General features: G+C 43.3%; 2 protein-coding genes across 2 annotated transcripts; one reads left to right on the top strand and one right to left on the bottom strand.

The window, feature by feature from the left end:
* Positions 1-3,794: 3,794 nt before the first annotated feature.
* Positions 3,795-6,278, bottom strand: LOC125515508 (uncharacterized). The gene is made up of 3 exons (XM_048681004.2): positions 5,708-6,278; positions 4,636-5,538; positions 3,795-4,521 (listed from the first exon to the last, which is right to left on the bottom strand). Exons 1-3 carry the CDS (start codon positions 5,741-5,743, stop codon positions 4,006-4,008), a joined length of 1,455 nt encoding a protein of 484 aa, XP_048536961.1. The 5' UTR covers positions 5,744-6,278; the 3' UTR covers positions 3,795-4,005.
* A 7,152-nt stretch (positions 6,279-13,430) lies between these two features.
* Positions 13,431-16,927, top strand: LOC125515506 (uncharacterized). The gene is made up of 6 exons (XM_048681001.2): positions 13,431-13,454; positions 13,541-13,618; positions 15,119-15,211; positions 16,230-16,436; positions 16,516-16,588; positions 16,690-16,927. Exons 2-5 carry the CDS (start codon positions 13,552-13,554, stop codon positions 16,557-16,559), a joined length of 411 nt encoding a protein of 136 aa, XP_048536958.1. The 5' UTR covers positions 13,431-13,454; positions 13,541-13,551; the 3' UTR covers positions 16,560-16,588; positions 16,690-16,927.
* Positions 16,928-17,231: the final 304 nt, after the last annotated feature.

Here is a 17,231-nt window from a genome sequence, read left to right as displayed (position 1 = left end):
AGACCAGCCTTATTCGTGCATACCATCCTTGATTGCTCTCTGGCTGCAGTCTTGTTTGTCAGGGTCCTAAACTGGGGATCATTCCCTGAAGCACCCGAATGCTTGTTTTCCAACTGTTTGATGTGTGTAGAAAATCAGTATAACGTGCTCTGCTTGATGTGTGCATTCAAATAATTGATCGAAGAGTTTTTTAAACTATGGTAACAAGCTTGCTTTGGCTGGCTTGGCTTCAGTTTTATCAAGTGAAAGTGAATCAGATGTGAAGAAAAATATCAAATGTGAAGCAGCAGTGCACTGAAAATTAAGGTGAAAGAAAGCAGGCAGAGATGAAAGACCTTCGGCCCGGCGCCTGCGCGTCCCCTGAATGCGCACGATGACGCAGAGATGTGAACTGATGGTGGTTTAGGCGATGTCCCCGGCAAGGAGTTGCAGGCGGCGTCCCCAACGTCCCCGACGGGCGGCCAGCCGGTGTAGGAGAAGGCGCCGTCCTGGACATTCAGGCTGGCAGTGTAGGAGGCGGCGTCACCGCCGACGGCCGACGCGCGAGGCGATGAGTGGGGGTGGGCGGCAACGTTGAAAGCGCGAAGGGTCGACGGGTCGAGGCCGGATGCGGCGACCGCGGATCGAGGCGATGGGTGCAGCGGCGGCAGGTCGATGCGATGGTTGCGGCGACGGCAGGTCGAGGCGATGGGTGCGGCGGCTTGGTGCGATGGGGCAACATTGTGAAGGTGCGGTAGTTAGAGGCGATTGGCGCACAGGAGCCTGCGTCCACGACGGTGCGTCAGTTAATTTCCTTTCGTGTGTGCGGCAGTTCCTTCCCTATCGTGCGAAAGGAAAGGAAAGGGATCAGAGAAGAGACGGAATTGTTTAGCGCTAAACATGTTTAGTCGCTCACCATTAAAACAATAAGGACGGTTGGATTAATGTGATTGGATGGCCAAGATCTATTGGATCTGCCTCTGTGGGTTTTTTTATATTGGTATATAGATATATAGATGAGTCAAATGCACTACTAAGCACGTAATATTTTCTTGTAACATAGTCATTTTTCTATTTTTAAAATGCTAAGCACGTCCATAACCATCAACAGATGAATCAATGCATGCATATATACTAATACATATAGTCATATACTATTTGTGTAGAATAGTATGTGTTTTGAGTTATAAATTTGCTAATTATTATTACGTCATTTCCAAATTCGCGTCAACTTTGGTTTTTATGGTATATACCGAAACCATACCGAAATAATTTGGTATATATCGAAACCAAACCATATTTTAATTTCATACCATATTTACCGAAGTATTAATACCGTACAAACTGAAAAACCATATAAATCGGACGTTGTAAACCGAATAAACTGAACGCACAGGGTGACCTTATATAGGTCTCTATGAGTAGTGGGCCCCATATGTAAGCACGGTGGGAAATGAACGATAAAAACTGTAGCAAGCAAGACTCGTAACTTGGGACGTCGCTGTAGCAAAACGACCTGGTTTACCCATAGTGCCATTCCTATTTCCATGTCCAAAAACAATAACGACCGTTAATATCATGTGTAAGAACACGTTGACCCGTGCAGCCCAGTTGCACATGTTAGCTTCTTTCTTTTAATTTGTAAATTATAATCACGGTAATAAAAGTAAGTTTAAAATATTCGTGTGTTATAAATATTATATGTAAAAATAAAATAATTTATTTAAAAAGCGTACATTTTTTTAAATATATTCACTTATTTACATGTGGACTACATTTAAAACATTTAGTAAATATAAAAAACCATACCTCATGGCCTATAATTAAATTATGCAAAATTACGAATACAAATATTTATATTAATATTCACTTGTTATAACTTTCACTGGTGGCATATATTCTTAATTTCTATATAATTGAAATATAGTCAGATGTATTATTTATAAAAACAATTTAAAATTTTAGTTTTGCACAATTATGAATATTTTTAAATTATACAAAAAATGTAAAAAACAAACTTATGAATTATGAATATTTGCATATAGTTATTCAAATATTTTTATAAATAAAATAATAATTATGAATTATAATTTATTTTATATGTTTCTTCAAAAATAATACGTCAATAATTTTAAAAATTGTTTGAACATTTTGCTAAATAAGTTAAATTTTTTATGTATAATATTTATATATACGAAGTTTGAAATTTATTTTTTATTATTATCATATAATTGACATACTTTTTATAAACTGTAAAAACATTAAGACAGCTAAGATGTGCAACATGGGCCGCACAGACAGCATACCATTTAAACCACACAGGCGTGTTCCCTTATAATATATCGTGTCATTATCATTTGTGGACAAAAAAATTAGTTGTCTGGCGGCCCCAATTTTTATTGTTGATTTTCCTTAATTCTGATATGTGGGGCCCATTGGTCATAGAGACATATATAAAGTAAGCCATCTGTTGGAAGAGGGCCCCACGCCACGTGCATGCTAATTAAAATACAATGCCATGTCAATGCATTATACGGCTACTAATGAGATTATCACCGTATTTGCACGCTCATGTCAAGTTCTAGAACTAGTTTGGTGTATTTTTCAAGTTCATGAACTGAAGTGAACATCGGTGACAAGTTTAAACACCACCGGTGATATTACCTCATTTTTTTTCCTTGCTACAAGTGTAGACCAGTTTTTCTTGTGCAACTAACGCATTTTGCACAATGTTTTTTTTAATGTGTTGTAGTAACATCTTATATCATTGGGGCGGAGGTAGTAATAAAGAGGAAGAACTAACGTGTTCGGATTTTGTAACGTTTTCAGAATCATGCGTTCTGAAGGGGCCCTTATTCTACTTCTGGCAAAATAAGTACGAGTACCACACTAATGTGCTCATCTAGAATCGGATCAGGCAAATTATTTTTGATGCTAACAACAAAACCATAGCAATTATTGGAGGATATGAAAAACCTAATTAACCAACTGGAACCCGACACCGAGCGCACTCACTCATGCTAGTTATAGTCGGCCAAATAAGGAACAAAACAAGCACTCGATTCCGATGATGATCTGATCCATTGTTGCAAATTTCTCCGACCAAAATTGAGCGCCGAGCACCACACCGTCACCACGCCGGAGCTGCGCCGGAGCAACCAATGGATGCACAAACTGCGCCGGAGCTGGCCACCAGTCCACCAGGGACGGACCACTGCATGTACCTCATCGCACTTATTACTGCACTTTATTCAGTATATAATATTATTGACTTCATTCATACTGACGTTATTCAACATAAACATGGTTAATAATATAGCCAGCTGCCGGCTATAAGCCAGTGACATGTCATCTACAGCCCATTTTATAGCCAACATGTACAATAGTACTAGATTAAAAAAATGTACTACTTTTTTATTATGTGGCCCATATTTCATTCTCACAAAGTGCCTAGAAGCATGTGCTAGAGCCGGCTCTTCACGAAGAGCCCGCTTACCTTCTCTATCCTCTTCTCTTTCCTCCAACTAAGCAAAAATATACTAATTTATTCCTTATAGCCCGCTGACTCAGCTCTATTGTACTTGCTCTAAACACTTGTTCCTGAATATTGACTTTATTCATACTGACGTCATTCAACATAAACACTTGTTCCTGAATATTGACTTTATTCATACTGACGTTATTCAACATAAACACTTATTACTGAATATTGACTTTATTCAAATTGAACATTATTCATACTGAATATTGACTTTATTCAACAAAAGCACTTGCTGCACCACCTTCTCACGAATGAGCACTTACAACAAGGCACATGGACACGGGTAGTCGTGCTTATTTTGATTATAAATGAGCTGTTCCAACAAATATATATGTAGCCAATTAGGCTACGACACAAGTTCGGGTTCAGCAGAAAAGCAATGGCGCTGACGACTACCAACGGATTTTGGAGTTCGGGAACTCCTTCCTAGAGGATAGATCATGGCGATGCCATGAATGACTTATTGATTTATGAAGACTTTGACCTTACGAGCTGAACTGAATCACAGCCCGAGAAGCCTCCGAGGATGCCTCTGTGATCTTCTTCCTCAATGAATCCTTCTGCACGCTGGTTTGAGGATAGCTTGAAGGACGAGCGTCAGCATGGGGAAACTTGTCAGTGCAAAGCGTGCACACCTTCCTGTCATGCAGAGACACCTTCTTGATGTTCACCGCAGCTTGCATGACACGCCTGACGTATCCCATGAAATTGTCATCGGACTCGAAGCCGTAGATAGTTAGCGTCGCCAGATTCTTGTGCTTAAAATTTGGATTAGATGGTTCCCACTTCACATCTGTTTTCATTGAGTAACTATTTTGTGACTCCTGTCGGCACTTATGATCCCATACTGTGATGGAAAGGTCCTCTACAGATGGTGCAGCTTCAAGAAGGAACATTGTCCAAGAGATATCACATTCTTCAGGAAGATTATCCAGATTAATAAACCGCAACTTAGCAAGCACAGGAGCAAGCGCTTTGGGGCATTCTGGTTGAATCCAAATCTGGGAGATAAAATAATAAATTAATAATGAGTGCAAACTGTGCATAAATTGCATCCTCAAGTGATGAATAATTTACTACAATGAGAATGGGATAGAGATTATCGGAGCGCGTACCTTTTCACTTCGAAATTCCAGAGACAGATCACTAACAGAAGGGACAGTAGCTAGCAGCTGGCTTAGCTTGAGGGTCTTCTGAGAAATACATGCATCACCAAGACTGAGGTTTGAAAGCTGAGGGAGAACACCAAGAACCAATGGATTTTCATCATAGGGCCAATTATTGTAGGTCATCCGTTTGAGCTTTGGTAGGCGATTGAGCTCCACTGTTTTGAATTTTCCATAGGAAATAACAAGCTCGACGAGTCGAGCATGTTCTACATGTAGAACCGAACGGATCCCCGCGTCACACATTAAGAAAGATAGTGACTCCAGCACCTTGCAATAGCTTAGGATGATGGGTATGTCTGATTTACCAAATCTCATATTCCGTAAATGCAGCCGTGTGAGACCAGCAAATGCATCTGGACAATCACGAACAAAATTATTGAACTGCTTAGCAAAGAGCACGCGATAGGCATCAGTGCAAAGATGGAGATCCCTTGGCGACAAGATCTCAAACTCGGCTGCATCCAATTTCTGCGTCACCATGGCTGCGCCAACAGATTTGCCGATAGAGAGACAGCGAGAAGGGCTCAGGAAAAATTTGAGCTTCAGCTTGTGAATGGTGATCTGCGGAGACCTCGTACGAAGGATCTTGTCTGTCACATCAGCCACAACACCATTCATTTGAACTAGATCGTGAGAGCTGAGATCAATGACGATCTGTGAGAGCATAGTGGGCAGCTTCTGCATTTTCCTCGAAAGTATGCAAGTTTTTACTGCATCAAGCGTACCCACCCTCTCCAGAATGTTGAGCAGCAGGTCAGCAGGCAGCTCGCTTAGCCTGTCCCCATTACAAGCTTGTACTTCATCAGGCAGCTCGCTTAGGGAGCCCCCGGTACTAGCTTCTCTTTTCGACTGCATTTTGCCAGATGGAAAAATTAGTCATCAATGATGGATCAATAAATTGACTTCCATCAAATGAAAAATTATAATACTCCCTCCAATCCATATTACTTGTCGCTCAAATGGATATTAGTGCTGGATCGAAGGGAGTAATAATAACAAAACATAAGCAACGACTTACATCACGTCGGACGCAGCGACCCCTATTAAGCTCCATGGCGATGCAATAAGCAAAGTAAGTATTGAAACGATTATCTGGAAACAATAGTCAACGCCCAGCCTGAACTTGTTATAGACTCCTCCAATCCTACTAGTAAAAGAACTCTGATCCCACTCCCTACTCCCAAGACAGAGACGGAGGAGGTTTCCGAATCTTCTTCAAGCCGGTACAGAATCCGTAAACCGACCGATTTACTATTATCTCACGAGAGGCAGACATATAAAAACAACTCCTTTTTCTAATACAAATCGAAATTGATCCGTTTCTTCTTCGAATCCGAAGACAGAACGAAATTGGCACCTTTCTCTTGCTTCTCCCAATCCGATTCCAGAAAGAATTTGACCTTCCTTCATCGTCTAGAACGTAGCATCTGGAGCCGAACTGGTTTAGGGGACAAGGCCGGTAGCCGCCGCCGGGAGATGGTGTGGGTGGGGAGGGGAAAGTGTTAGGGCAGAGGATGCCATGTGTGTATCTGCCCTGTGGTTAATCTACACTTGAGCCCATAGACCCATTTGAACACATGGTTAGGCAGGCGCGCCGGCGATATTTTCGCCCGGGGTGTGTGTGTTCCCAACCGCCGCCCCAAGCCTAACGCAGACGCCGTCTTTTTAAAAAATAAACTCGGCTAAAATTCGGCCAAACACACAAAATTCAACACATATTAGACGATTTCATTGACATTTGTACATCAAAACTTAAAAACATAATACAAAACTAAAAACATAATAAAAATTACTACGCTGTCGTCCGCCGCCCCTCCTACATGTCGAAGAACGCGCCAAAGGCGCTGTAGTCGCCGCCGTCGGTGGCCTCTTTCTTCACGTCGCCGCTGCCCGTGTTGCACCCTTGCGGGGTACTGGATCGGCGGTTGGTTGCCGCCCTCGAGGACGAAGTGCAGCGTCCGCCCGGGGACGCCCCACCACAAGAGGCGCCTGTCGGCGTTGTGGCGCCCCCTCACCAGCGCGCTGTTGGTGGAGGTGAGCTGCTCCTCGTGGCAGGGGCGGAAGTACGCCATCCATCTACACTACTAGGAAAAAGCTTATAGACAGACGCTTACTAGTAGCGAGGGTTTATAACCCTCGCTACTGCTACTTACTAGTAGCACGGGTTTTTACCCCTCGCTACTACTAAGTTGATAGTAGTAGCGCGGGTTTTTAACCCTCGCTACTACTAAGTGGTCTCTGCCGTGCCCCCCCCCCGGAACATGCCATAGTAGTAGCGAGGGGTATAAACCCGCGTTATTACTAAGTCGATAGTAGTAGCGCGGTTTTATAACCCTCGCTACTACTAAGTGGTCTTTACCGTGCCCACCCGGGACATGCCATAGTAGTAGCGAGGGGTATAAACCCGCGCTACTACTATCAACCCACCAAGGCATACGTACACATAGCGTGCCGAGGCCCAAATCCAAACCCACACTCTTCTGATTCCCCTTCTCCTCCCACTCGCCATTCACTGCCGGCCTCGCACCTCGGCGGCACTCACAAATCCGGCGACCTCCTCTCCCCCTCCCCCTCCATCCTCCATCCTCGGCGGCACTGCAGACCCCTCCCCTCCCCCTACATGCTCCTTCTTCTCCGCTAGTGGAAGGAGACGAAAACCAGCAGAGCGTCATCCATGGCGGCGACCAGATCCGCCATGGACGCAACCACTTGCACCTCCTCGCCGAGTCAAGGGTCCCACGACAAGCAGCAGCACGTCACCGAGCTTCATCTAGGGTTTCGGGCGTCGGCTCCAACTCCGGCGGCCACCGGTGAGTTCCTCCTCCTACTTCTCTCTATCTCTCTATTCCTCTTTCTAATAATTTTCTCTTCTCTTGCAGCAGCAGTAGACGAGAGGTGCGGGCACAAGTTGGGTGGGGAAGCACCAACACCACGAATAACTTCATCCCCTCCAGGACCAGTAGCAGCCATGGATGGAGAGGACGATGCCCAGCAAAAGCAGCCGCCATGGATGGAATTTATTTTTTTAATTCTCAAGTAGTTAGTAGTAGCGCGGGGCCTTGACACACGCTACAACTAAGTAGTAGTAGCGCGGGTGGCAACCGCGCTACTACTACTAGAAGTAGCAGTAGCGCGGATACCACCCGCGCTACTGCTAAAAGTTAGCTGTAGCGCCCTAGCAGTAGCGCAGGCCCCCGCGCTACTGCTAGGCAATTACCCGCGCTACTACTAGGGTTTTCCCTAGTAGTGCTAGCGTGGTTGTCGGCGGCATACTCCGGGCGATCGCGCACCTCCTCCGGCAGGGAGGCCCGGACGCGCTCAATCTTGTCGTGGAAGTAGGCGGGGTGCTCGGCGTCGGGCTGCGGGGGGACTAGGACGCCTCCAGTGCTGAGCCTCCACTGCCCCGACGCGCGCATGTCCGGCGGTGCCGTGTAGTTGGCCTCGTGGAGGAGGTGCGCCTCCCACTCTGTGCAGGGTGCGACGGCCGAAGCCGTTGGCCACCGCACCGTCGCTGGAAAAACGCTCACCCATCGGACGGTGTAGACTAGGTGGCTGGTGTCGAGGGGAGAGAAAGACGGGATGGCCGGATGGGCCGACAACGAGGAGAGAGGGACTACGGGCGAACGAGAGTGTGTCCACCAGCGAGGAGGGGGTGGCTTTTTATAGCCGCCGGGGGGACGGCAGACGTGTGTGTACGCGTGTCGGAAGGGGACGGCGCGTCACGGGGCCATCACTACGGCGCCCCTGGGGAATCAATGGAAGGCTGACCGGCGACAGCCTTGGCATTGATCCCTCGCGAGAAACGAGGCGATGAGGAAGATGAGACGCGGCTGGTCGCTGACTCGGCGGGCCCGCGGAACTTTCGCGCCAAAAGCGCCTCCCCCGGCGCCCCCAGCGTGACGGGTTTGGCCTGGGTCCGCCAGCGCCAATTACGGCCCTAACCGGCGAAATTTGGGCTTCTGGGAGCGTGACTGAGTCGATTTTTAGACGTTGGCGGTAAAAAAGCCCTTGGGGGTGGCGGGGGGGGGGGGGGGGGCGAGTGGAGATGCTCTTAGATGCGGCCCACTAAATATAACCTACCTGGATTTGATAATTCGGTAAAATCTATATCTATACCTTCCCCTAAAGAATAACCTATATCTATATCTACCTACCAATAGAAGAACCTGATATTGGAGTCCTGTAGCGACATTTTGCAAAAACACTCATGACTTTTCGGACAAACAACCTGCGGTCCACCATCGGCCCTAAAGCCAACAATTTTTTTCCCGTCCGCTCGTGCTATCATGCATCGCCCACCTGGGCCTTAGCCCGTCGAATCCAGCCGAGATGTAGTGGCAGCCGACCCGCTGCAGTGGCGGCCCAGGCAACCCGCTAGTTCATTATTGTGTACAAAAAAGGGTTTGTACTACTGTTAAATAGTACCACTTCGCTTCCTTATATCGCAACCTACCAATTTAGATATGTCAATGAGTTGAAATCGATAAGCCGTTGTCCAGGCATGGATGTCAACGTTGTTCCTCTATCGAAAACCCTAGACTTACTCACCCTAAGATTCATCGTCAGCTGCCTCCTCCCCTAAAAAAAGCCTAGGATTTTCTCTGCCTTCTGTCGGTGTCGTCGCTAGTCCACCTCGTCAACACTAAACAAGGCGACGACATCCAAGGATCTTTGAACACTAAACAATCAAAAAAAGTTCTGCAGAAAATAAAGCACATATTAGCTGCCAAGAAAACACAACCCAACAAAATTGGCCAATGAAATCATTTCTCTCGGACCAGTGACATGGCATGCATGACACCCCAATTGTTATACGTTCATGGGCCCCATCTGCATTAGTTGGCCACTAAGTCTTCGTTGTGTACTACAATTGATGCGAGCAGTTCGTATTGTAAATTTTACTTTCAACACGGGTTACATGCCTCGTTGGGAGGAGATATTTCCGTCGACCATGAAAGTGTCTATAGCAACTTTATCAATCTCAAGTTGTTATGCTAACGCGGTGTCTCAAAGGTGCTCATAAGGCGTGCATACATTCATAGCGTTTATTCTATGTGCGTGCATGTGAGCATTTGTGTTTATACTGCGTAAAAAAACACAACTAGCCTACAGAAGTTGCAGCAAGAAAGCACACATAGGTGTGAAGAAAACACAACCCCGTCAAAAACCATCCAATGAAACCGTTTCTCCCGGATGAGTGACATGGCATGCCGGGTGCCTCGATTGTTCTACGTTGATGGGTCCCATCTACATTGTCTGGCTGCCAGGTCTTTGTCGTGTGCAATTACAAATCAATGCGAGCGATTGGTTTTGTAAATTCTGTATGTGACATTACCATTACGAAACTGCGCGTCTCTAATATCACTTACATCATGGCCATATGCAAGTTGTCCCCACCTGTTAGTGATGCACCAGCAGTTAGGGTGTGTATGTGGTGTATCTATGGACCCAAAGCCAAAGGCTAAGCACGTGGAAAGGAGTAAACAAATTTGGAAGAGTTCACTCACACCAACCGGACCACGTCTCGCCTCGCCTCGTCTCTTCTTTCTCTGTTTTATTTATTGTTAGAAGAAGAGGACTCTCCTTCACTGCCTCATCTTTTTCCTCCCCGGCACAAATTTCTACCACAAAACATATGCGTTTCTTGCCGTATCTTTCTGCATCGTATCATAGAAACTAGTTAATCCTCACATTTTTTTGGAAATCGAGGGGTACTAGTTTCTATTTTAGTGATACATGAAGAACAGATCAGATCAGGACCTCTGCGAGGGATGCTAGTTTCCACCTCTTCTGACATGCAGCAAGCTCTATGAACAACAGATCTTGATCCATTTTCTTCTCGATTTACTTTAAATGGGCATATTAAGCTTTACTCCCCTCTTCAGCTTTACTTGTTTCTCCATGGCAGCAAGCTCTACCACACAGAGTATTATGCATCTACCAGACCAAGATCCCATCGATTCGAAGTTGATTGCCCAATTTGCAGGTGTGGCTAATGGCGTGCATGGCTGCTTTTGCATCTCCTGGTGCAAGGTCGAGCAGAAGGATCTCGTCATCATTCACATGAGATTCATAGAGGTCAGTAAAAAAAAAACATTGTGTCTGACCAATTTTTTCCGCGCACCTCATATCATAGTCTAATTACCTGTGTAAGATTTATTTTCCGTTCAATACGTTTTTTTTCAAAGGTCTCGAAGACAGTCATGGTCGCGTAAAACCAAAGAATTTGGACATCTTTTCCTATACAATGAAATAAATGTTTTATGGAATTTCTTGGTCATTTTGGAGAAGTCAAACTCCAAACGTTGACCTTTTAATCCAATGAATTGAATCATATATGTATTTAGCAAGATTTATTATTTAGTTATGCAATTTATATAAAATTTAGCATCCACCCAAGCTTTTTGAAAGAACCATAGTTTCCTCCTTTGTAATAAAACACACACACACACACACACACACAACTGATTTCTTTGTGAAAAGGAACCCATATATGTTATATAGGTTCATGAGAAATGCAAAGCACCCCAAACATAATTTTTTTTTACTCAAGGACCCTGCGTCACCAAGCGAGCACTATCGTGGCAAGAACAGGACAGGACCTGCTACTTGTCCTGCGCTATGATTTTATAACCACCCGAATCAAGGAGGCCACAAGAATTGTAAAGAAAGAAAGAAAGGTTAGGGCCTCACTGGTTCGAAGTAATTTTAAATGATTTTCATCCATACGACCTTTTATTTTAGAGTCCATTTCGTTCAAAAGAGCCAACCCTCAATAGTCTAGTTATACAAGCTCTTTTTTAGGTTTAATGCGGCAGAATAAGGAAGTATTGTCTCGATCCTGGTTTACTAGCCACCACCCCCCCCCCCCCCCCGGGGGGGGGGGGGGGTATTTTGCATCATATTTTGATCACAATTTTAACTAATATAAAATATAAGTTATATGTCACAAAAAATATCATTGAAAACTACATTTAAATACGAATTCAACAGTATAATTTTTTATGGCATGCATTAACATTTTGCTAGTCAAATATGTAGTCAAATTTTGACCCAAAATACGATGGAGACTAATAAACGCAGACAGAGGTGGTATTGCCTACACACCTGCGGGGATGTTCGCTCTGCCTTAAGCAACTGTAGATGGGAGATGGGCATGGTGTGACTCATCAACACTTTTATTTCATAAATATATGTTTATATTCATTATAGTTTCAGTTGCATTATTTAGAAATTAGATTAACAATTAAATAAAAATAGAGTAATTAGAAAAAAGTTCATATCATTAAATGTAAAATGCTTTCCATTTGAACTAAAATTTTACCTTATGTCATCACAATAAGTATTCATGTACTTCAAATTTTCCATAAATTTGGAAATAGTTTTCGTATGGGTTAAAATATAAAATTACTCGTACATTTCCAAGTACACGTTCATACATTTTTTTATAGTTATCTTTCTTAAAAGTACCCGCACTACCGAACAACCATTGTCACTGCAAGAACAAGCCATGACGCGCTTCTTGTCCAATGTTGTGATTTTATAATCACTCGAATCAAGGAGGCCACATGGATTGTGAAGGAAGAAAAGTTAGGGCCTCATTGGTTCGAAGGAATTTCACATGATTTTGATCCATTTGACCTCTTATGTTAAGAGTCCATTCGATTCAAAGAGCAAACAATCCTTAATAGTCGAGTTGTGGGAGCTCTTCTATTCGTTTAGTGTGGCAAATAAGGAAGTATTGCCCACTCATCCATGGGGATGTTCGCTCCACCTTAAGCAATGCAGATGGGATATGGGCTTGGGGCGGCTCATCAACACTTTTATTTCATATATATCTGTTTATGTTCATCATAGTTTCAGTTGTATTATTTAGAAACTAGAGTAACCATTAAATAAATAAAATAGATTAAAAAATCATAGCATTAAGGGTAACCATTTTTCATTTGCACTAAAATGACATCTTATGTCTTATATAATCACAATAGGTATCCATTATTTTAAAATATGTCCATAAATTTGGAAATAGTTGTGTATGAGTTGAAATATAAAATTAGTCATACATCTTTCAAAATATATTCATACAATTTTTAGAAGTTATCATTCTCAAAAGAACCCGCACCACTGAACGGCCATTGCCGCCGCAAGAACAAGCCATGATCCGCAACTTGTCCCATGCCGCAAGAACAAAACTATGCATACATCTTCGAATATACGTTCATACATATTTTTGGAAGTTATCTTCCTCAAAAGAAGAACCCAAAAAATGAAACATGAAACAAAAATGGGACATGAAACAAAAAATGAAATGAAAATAAAATAAATAAAAAAGGAACCCAAAACCAGAAAAGGAAAACAAGAAAAAAGAACCCAGAAAAAAAAGGAAAGTGAGAAAATGGGACATGGGAGCGAAATGTCGCTCGCTGGGTGAAACGACAGTCACAGCGAAGGCGGTAATATAATCCCATCGTCGCCTTCATCGTCCCCTCTCTTCCCCCCGCCTCCGCCGCCTCCTCCGCATCAGATCTAGGGCTAGTGCATCCTCTCGAGCCCGCCGTACGGCCATCTCCCTCCCTCGCCCGCTCGCTCGCTCGCTAGGTAGGAGCGTCGGCAACCGATTCGCTCTTCCCGTTCGTCGATTTCCGCATGGGTTTCGTCGAGGTTTTTCGATTGGATCTGCCCTTGAAATCCGTCAAACGCGGGGGGATTTTGGGGTCGGTTTTGTGTTGTCCATCGGGGAGCCCTGGTTTTTGCGATCCCACCGAGTAAATCTTATCGGCTTATCGCCGTCTCCCCTTGCTGCTCTCGGATTCCCGTCGACTGACGTCTTCTCGTTGCTCGATCTGTACAGGTGTTGACGACATGCGTCCTCTTCAGGACACCCTGCGCACCAGGTGCGGGGCCTCGATGGAGTACCCCGACCTCCCCGGTAAGTTTCGTCGTCTCGTTTCGGCCTCATCATCTATTCCCCAACGCAATTCTGGTCCTAGGGTTTTGATGACCCTCTCATGTAATCCGGGCCCTTGCTTGTTAGTGTTTGATTCCCGATGGTTCCATTTGGCATGCTAAATCATCTGTCGATGTCTAGAGTTAAAATTAGTATGCTTAAGTGGTCCATGTCTTGCCATATCACTCATTTCTAGAGTTAAAATTTGAATAGATTTCACCTCAGCAGCTATCTCGAGGAATCCCCCAACACAATACTGGTCCTAGGGTTTTGATGACCCTCTTATGTATTTTGGTACCATTGCTTGGTAGGGGTTTGATTCCTGTTGGTTCAGTTTAGCAGGCTACACCATCTGTCGAATTCTAGCGTTTGAATTAGTATGCTTAAGCGGTCCATTTCTTGCCTGATCGCTCATTTGTAGAGTCAAAATTTGAAATCCCCCAACACAATACTGGTCGTTGGGGTTTTGACCCTCTCATGTAATCTGGTCCCTTTGCTTGGTAGGGGCTTGATTTCTGTTCGTTCCATTTAGTATGCTACATCATCTGTCAAGTTCTAGCATTTGAATTAGTATGCTTAAGTGGTCCATGTCTTGTCTGTTTGCTCATTTATAGAGTTAACTTTGAAATTTTTGACCTATACTTGCTTCTGTACTATTCACTTACAAGCTAACTACTGTTGGATACTAGAACATGACCTATGATGTTTCTTTTAAATGATTCATCTGTTCTTTTAACTCTACCATGAAAATCTGCTTCTAAATCAAGTATTTGATCATCTCTTGGATGATTTATCACATTATCTGCTGATTGCTGACTGCGGGATTAACTTCTTTTGACCCTCTCATGTTATTTGGGCCCTTTGCTCGGTAGGGTTTGATTCCTGATCGTACAATTTAGTATGCCACATCATCTGTCAAGTTCTAGCATTTCAGTTAGTATGTTACCTTGACATAATTCCCCAACTGACTACTGCAGCATTTCATCTAGTGCTCGGGTTGGTTATGTTAGCTGTTAATGGGTTGATAATTGAGGCATTCGGCCTCATCTTCGTAATTCTCCACTTACAATTTAGTCAGTATATATATACACACTTATGGTTTATTTGCTCTATTAGTACAGTTTGATGCTTAATTGAAACTTTTGGCGTGTGCATGCCTTGCCTGATCACTCATTTCTAGAATTTAGCTTCTACACATGGTACGTTGAGTGAATTTGACCTACACTTGCTTCTGAACTGTTTACTTATTATTTTTAGAGAGTTAGCTACTGTTGGATACTAGAACATGACCTGTGTTTCTTTTAATTTATCCATCTATCCTATTAACTCTAGCATTTCAATATTCGAGTTTCTTAATTCTAAATTCAGTTATTACCATGTAAATCTGCGTCTCAATTAAGTATTTGATCATCACTTTGATGATTTTATCACATTATCTGTTGATTGCTGACTGCGGTATCTGAATTTTCATTTCCAATCCAGACTCACTCTATGATCGCCCGCCCCCGTACCTCGTCGTCAAGTTCACGCTAAGGAAAAAGGTCAACCAGAAGTTCCGTAAAAACCGCCAATGCCGTGAGTGTCCTTACAATTTTGAGTCATTAAGCTTGATTGACTGTCTTATGTTTATGCCCTTGAAAACTTTAACACGCCCCAAACTAGAGGTTTGTCTTCCAAGATTAGAGGCTGTGAGATGTAATGATATACATCTGATTAGTTTTCAAATGCATTCCCTCGAAGTTCTCCTGTGTTGTGCATTCAAATATAGTTCATTCTATTGAATGCCCATTGTCATAGGCTGTTTACATTGGAATCGTGTTCATAGTCTGCTTGTGCGTTGTATTGGGGAATCTATGAAGCGTTCGACTTCGTTAGCTTAATCTTCTGTGTTGTGCAAATTAAAAGTAAAATGCTTACTACTCCCTCCGTTCCTAAATACTTGTCTTTCTAGGCATTTCAAATGACTATTACATACGGATGTATGTAGACATATTTTAGAGTGTAGATTCACTCATTTTGCTCCGTATGTAGTCACTTGTTGAAATGACTAGAAAGACAAGTATTTAGGAACGGAGGAAGTATTTTGCAATGCTTACTTTGATAGTTTTATCGCGTTCTACTTTGTTGTTTAGTCTCTTTTTTTGGGGTCAAACTCTTTTTCATATGTTTTGGACAATACTGATATCCTTTCTTGTTAAGTGAATTTTTTTCATTTACATCTGACTAGTGGTTCGAACGCATCAGTCCAGTTTTCCTGTGCTGCTTAGCATTAAAATGTAATAATGCAGTCTACTTAATGACCATTGTGATAAGTTTCTTTACATTGGAATGGTGGTCAGTCTGCCTGTGCAATGTAGTGTGGAATGTGGTATTATACGTTGTTGGCTTAATCTTCTGTGCTGTGCAGAGTTACAATAAAATGCTTTCTATTCCTCTATTGATAATTTTATTAGATAACATATTCCCGTAGTCTGTGGTTTGTAATGTATCGTGGAAGTTAACGCATTCTACTTTGTTGCGTAGTCATTTTCTGTTGAGTGAACTTTTCTACCTGTTAATTTGCTGAGCTGTTATCCGACAACCAATATTACAGGTAAGCTCATTCGCGCCGCCGCCGCCGCCGCAGCTGCCGCCGCCGCCTTTGGTGTGCCTTCTGATGAGGATGAGGATGCTATAGGCGAGGACCTATTTGTCTTGGCTTTTGGTCAGAATGCTTTTGCATTTTTTGATGATGCTGTGGAAGAGGAGGCTGGAGTTGGTGCAGAGGAAGTCGCTGATTTGTTCCAGGACTTGCTCGAAGGTATAGTTTTTTTTGGGTCTTATGCAACATTCAGTTTCTTAATCTTTCTGCTATATCTAATGTAATTCTTGTCATACAGAGAAGACATACAGTGAGGCTGAAGATGGTGAGTCCGACAAGTAGACGAATGGCCACCTGTGAAGTTTTGCTATGTAAGCTTTGTTCTTTTATAAATCTGTACTATTTTTGCCACCTCTTCAGATAATTGTTTGGAGGTCTTGCCTGTTTTTGACATATCTTGTTTCTTTTGCAGATCCTCTAGATGAAGTCCTTCCCAGTAGACCTCCAATGTGTCAACTCTTGCCTTAGCCAGTCGGCTGTTTATTGAACAGTTGGTGATACTGTTATGTAGTGTGTACTGGTGGTGTGTACTCGTTATCTCTGCTTGTTCACTCTGGTAGCGTGTACTTACTCTGTGCTGGGTAGACTCTGGTGGTATACTCGTGGTTTATGCCGGTTGACTCTGGTGAAGATTTGCTTTATTTGTTGCATTCCGCTGTGGCCCTTGTGCATTCAATTTGGTTGCAATGTTCTGTTTGATCTATGGTCATTGCTTCGAAGTTCTGATGTTCACCTGTTAATTAGATGTGCTCACAGGGGTCTGGACTGTGAAAGAACATATTTCTGTTGATTAGATTTTTGCTTCAGCCACTCTGTAGCACTGAACTTGTAAGGCCGACTTCAGAGCAAAGAGTTGTCAAACAGATACAAAATTGTACTAAACTTGAGACACTTATTTTTGGGACGGAGGGAGTAGTACGGAGTAGTTGCCTGCTGATTCATCACAAGTAGAAG

Source organism: Triticum urartu, chromosome 6A, assembly GCF_056163025.1.
Source record: "Triticum urartu cultivar PI428250 chromosome 6A, HENAU_Tu73, whole genome shotgun sequence".
NCBI lineage: Eukaryota > Viridiplantae > Streptophyta > Magnoliopsida > Poales > Poaceae > Triticum > Triticum urartu.
Note: the sequence above shows the minus strand (reverse complement) of the source record. Positions and strands in the feature narration are given on the sequence as shown.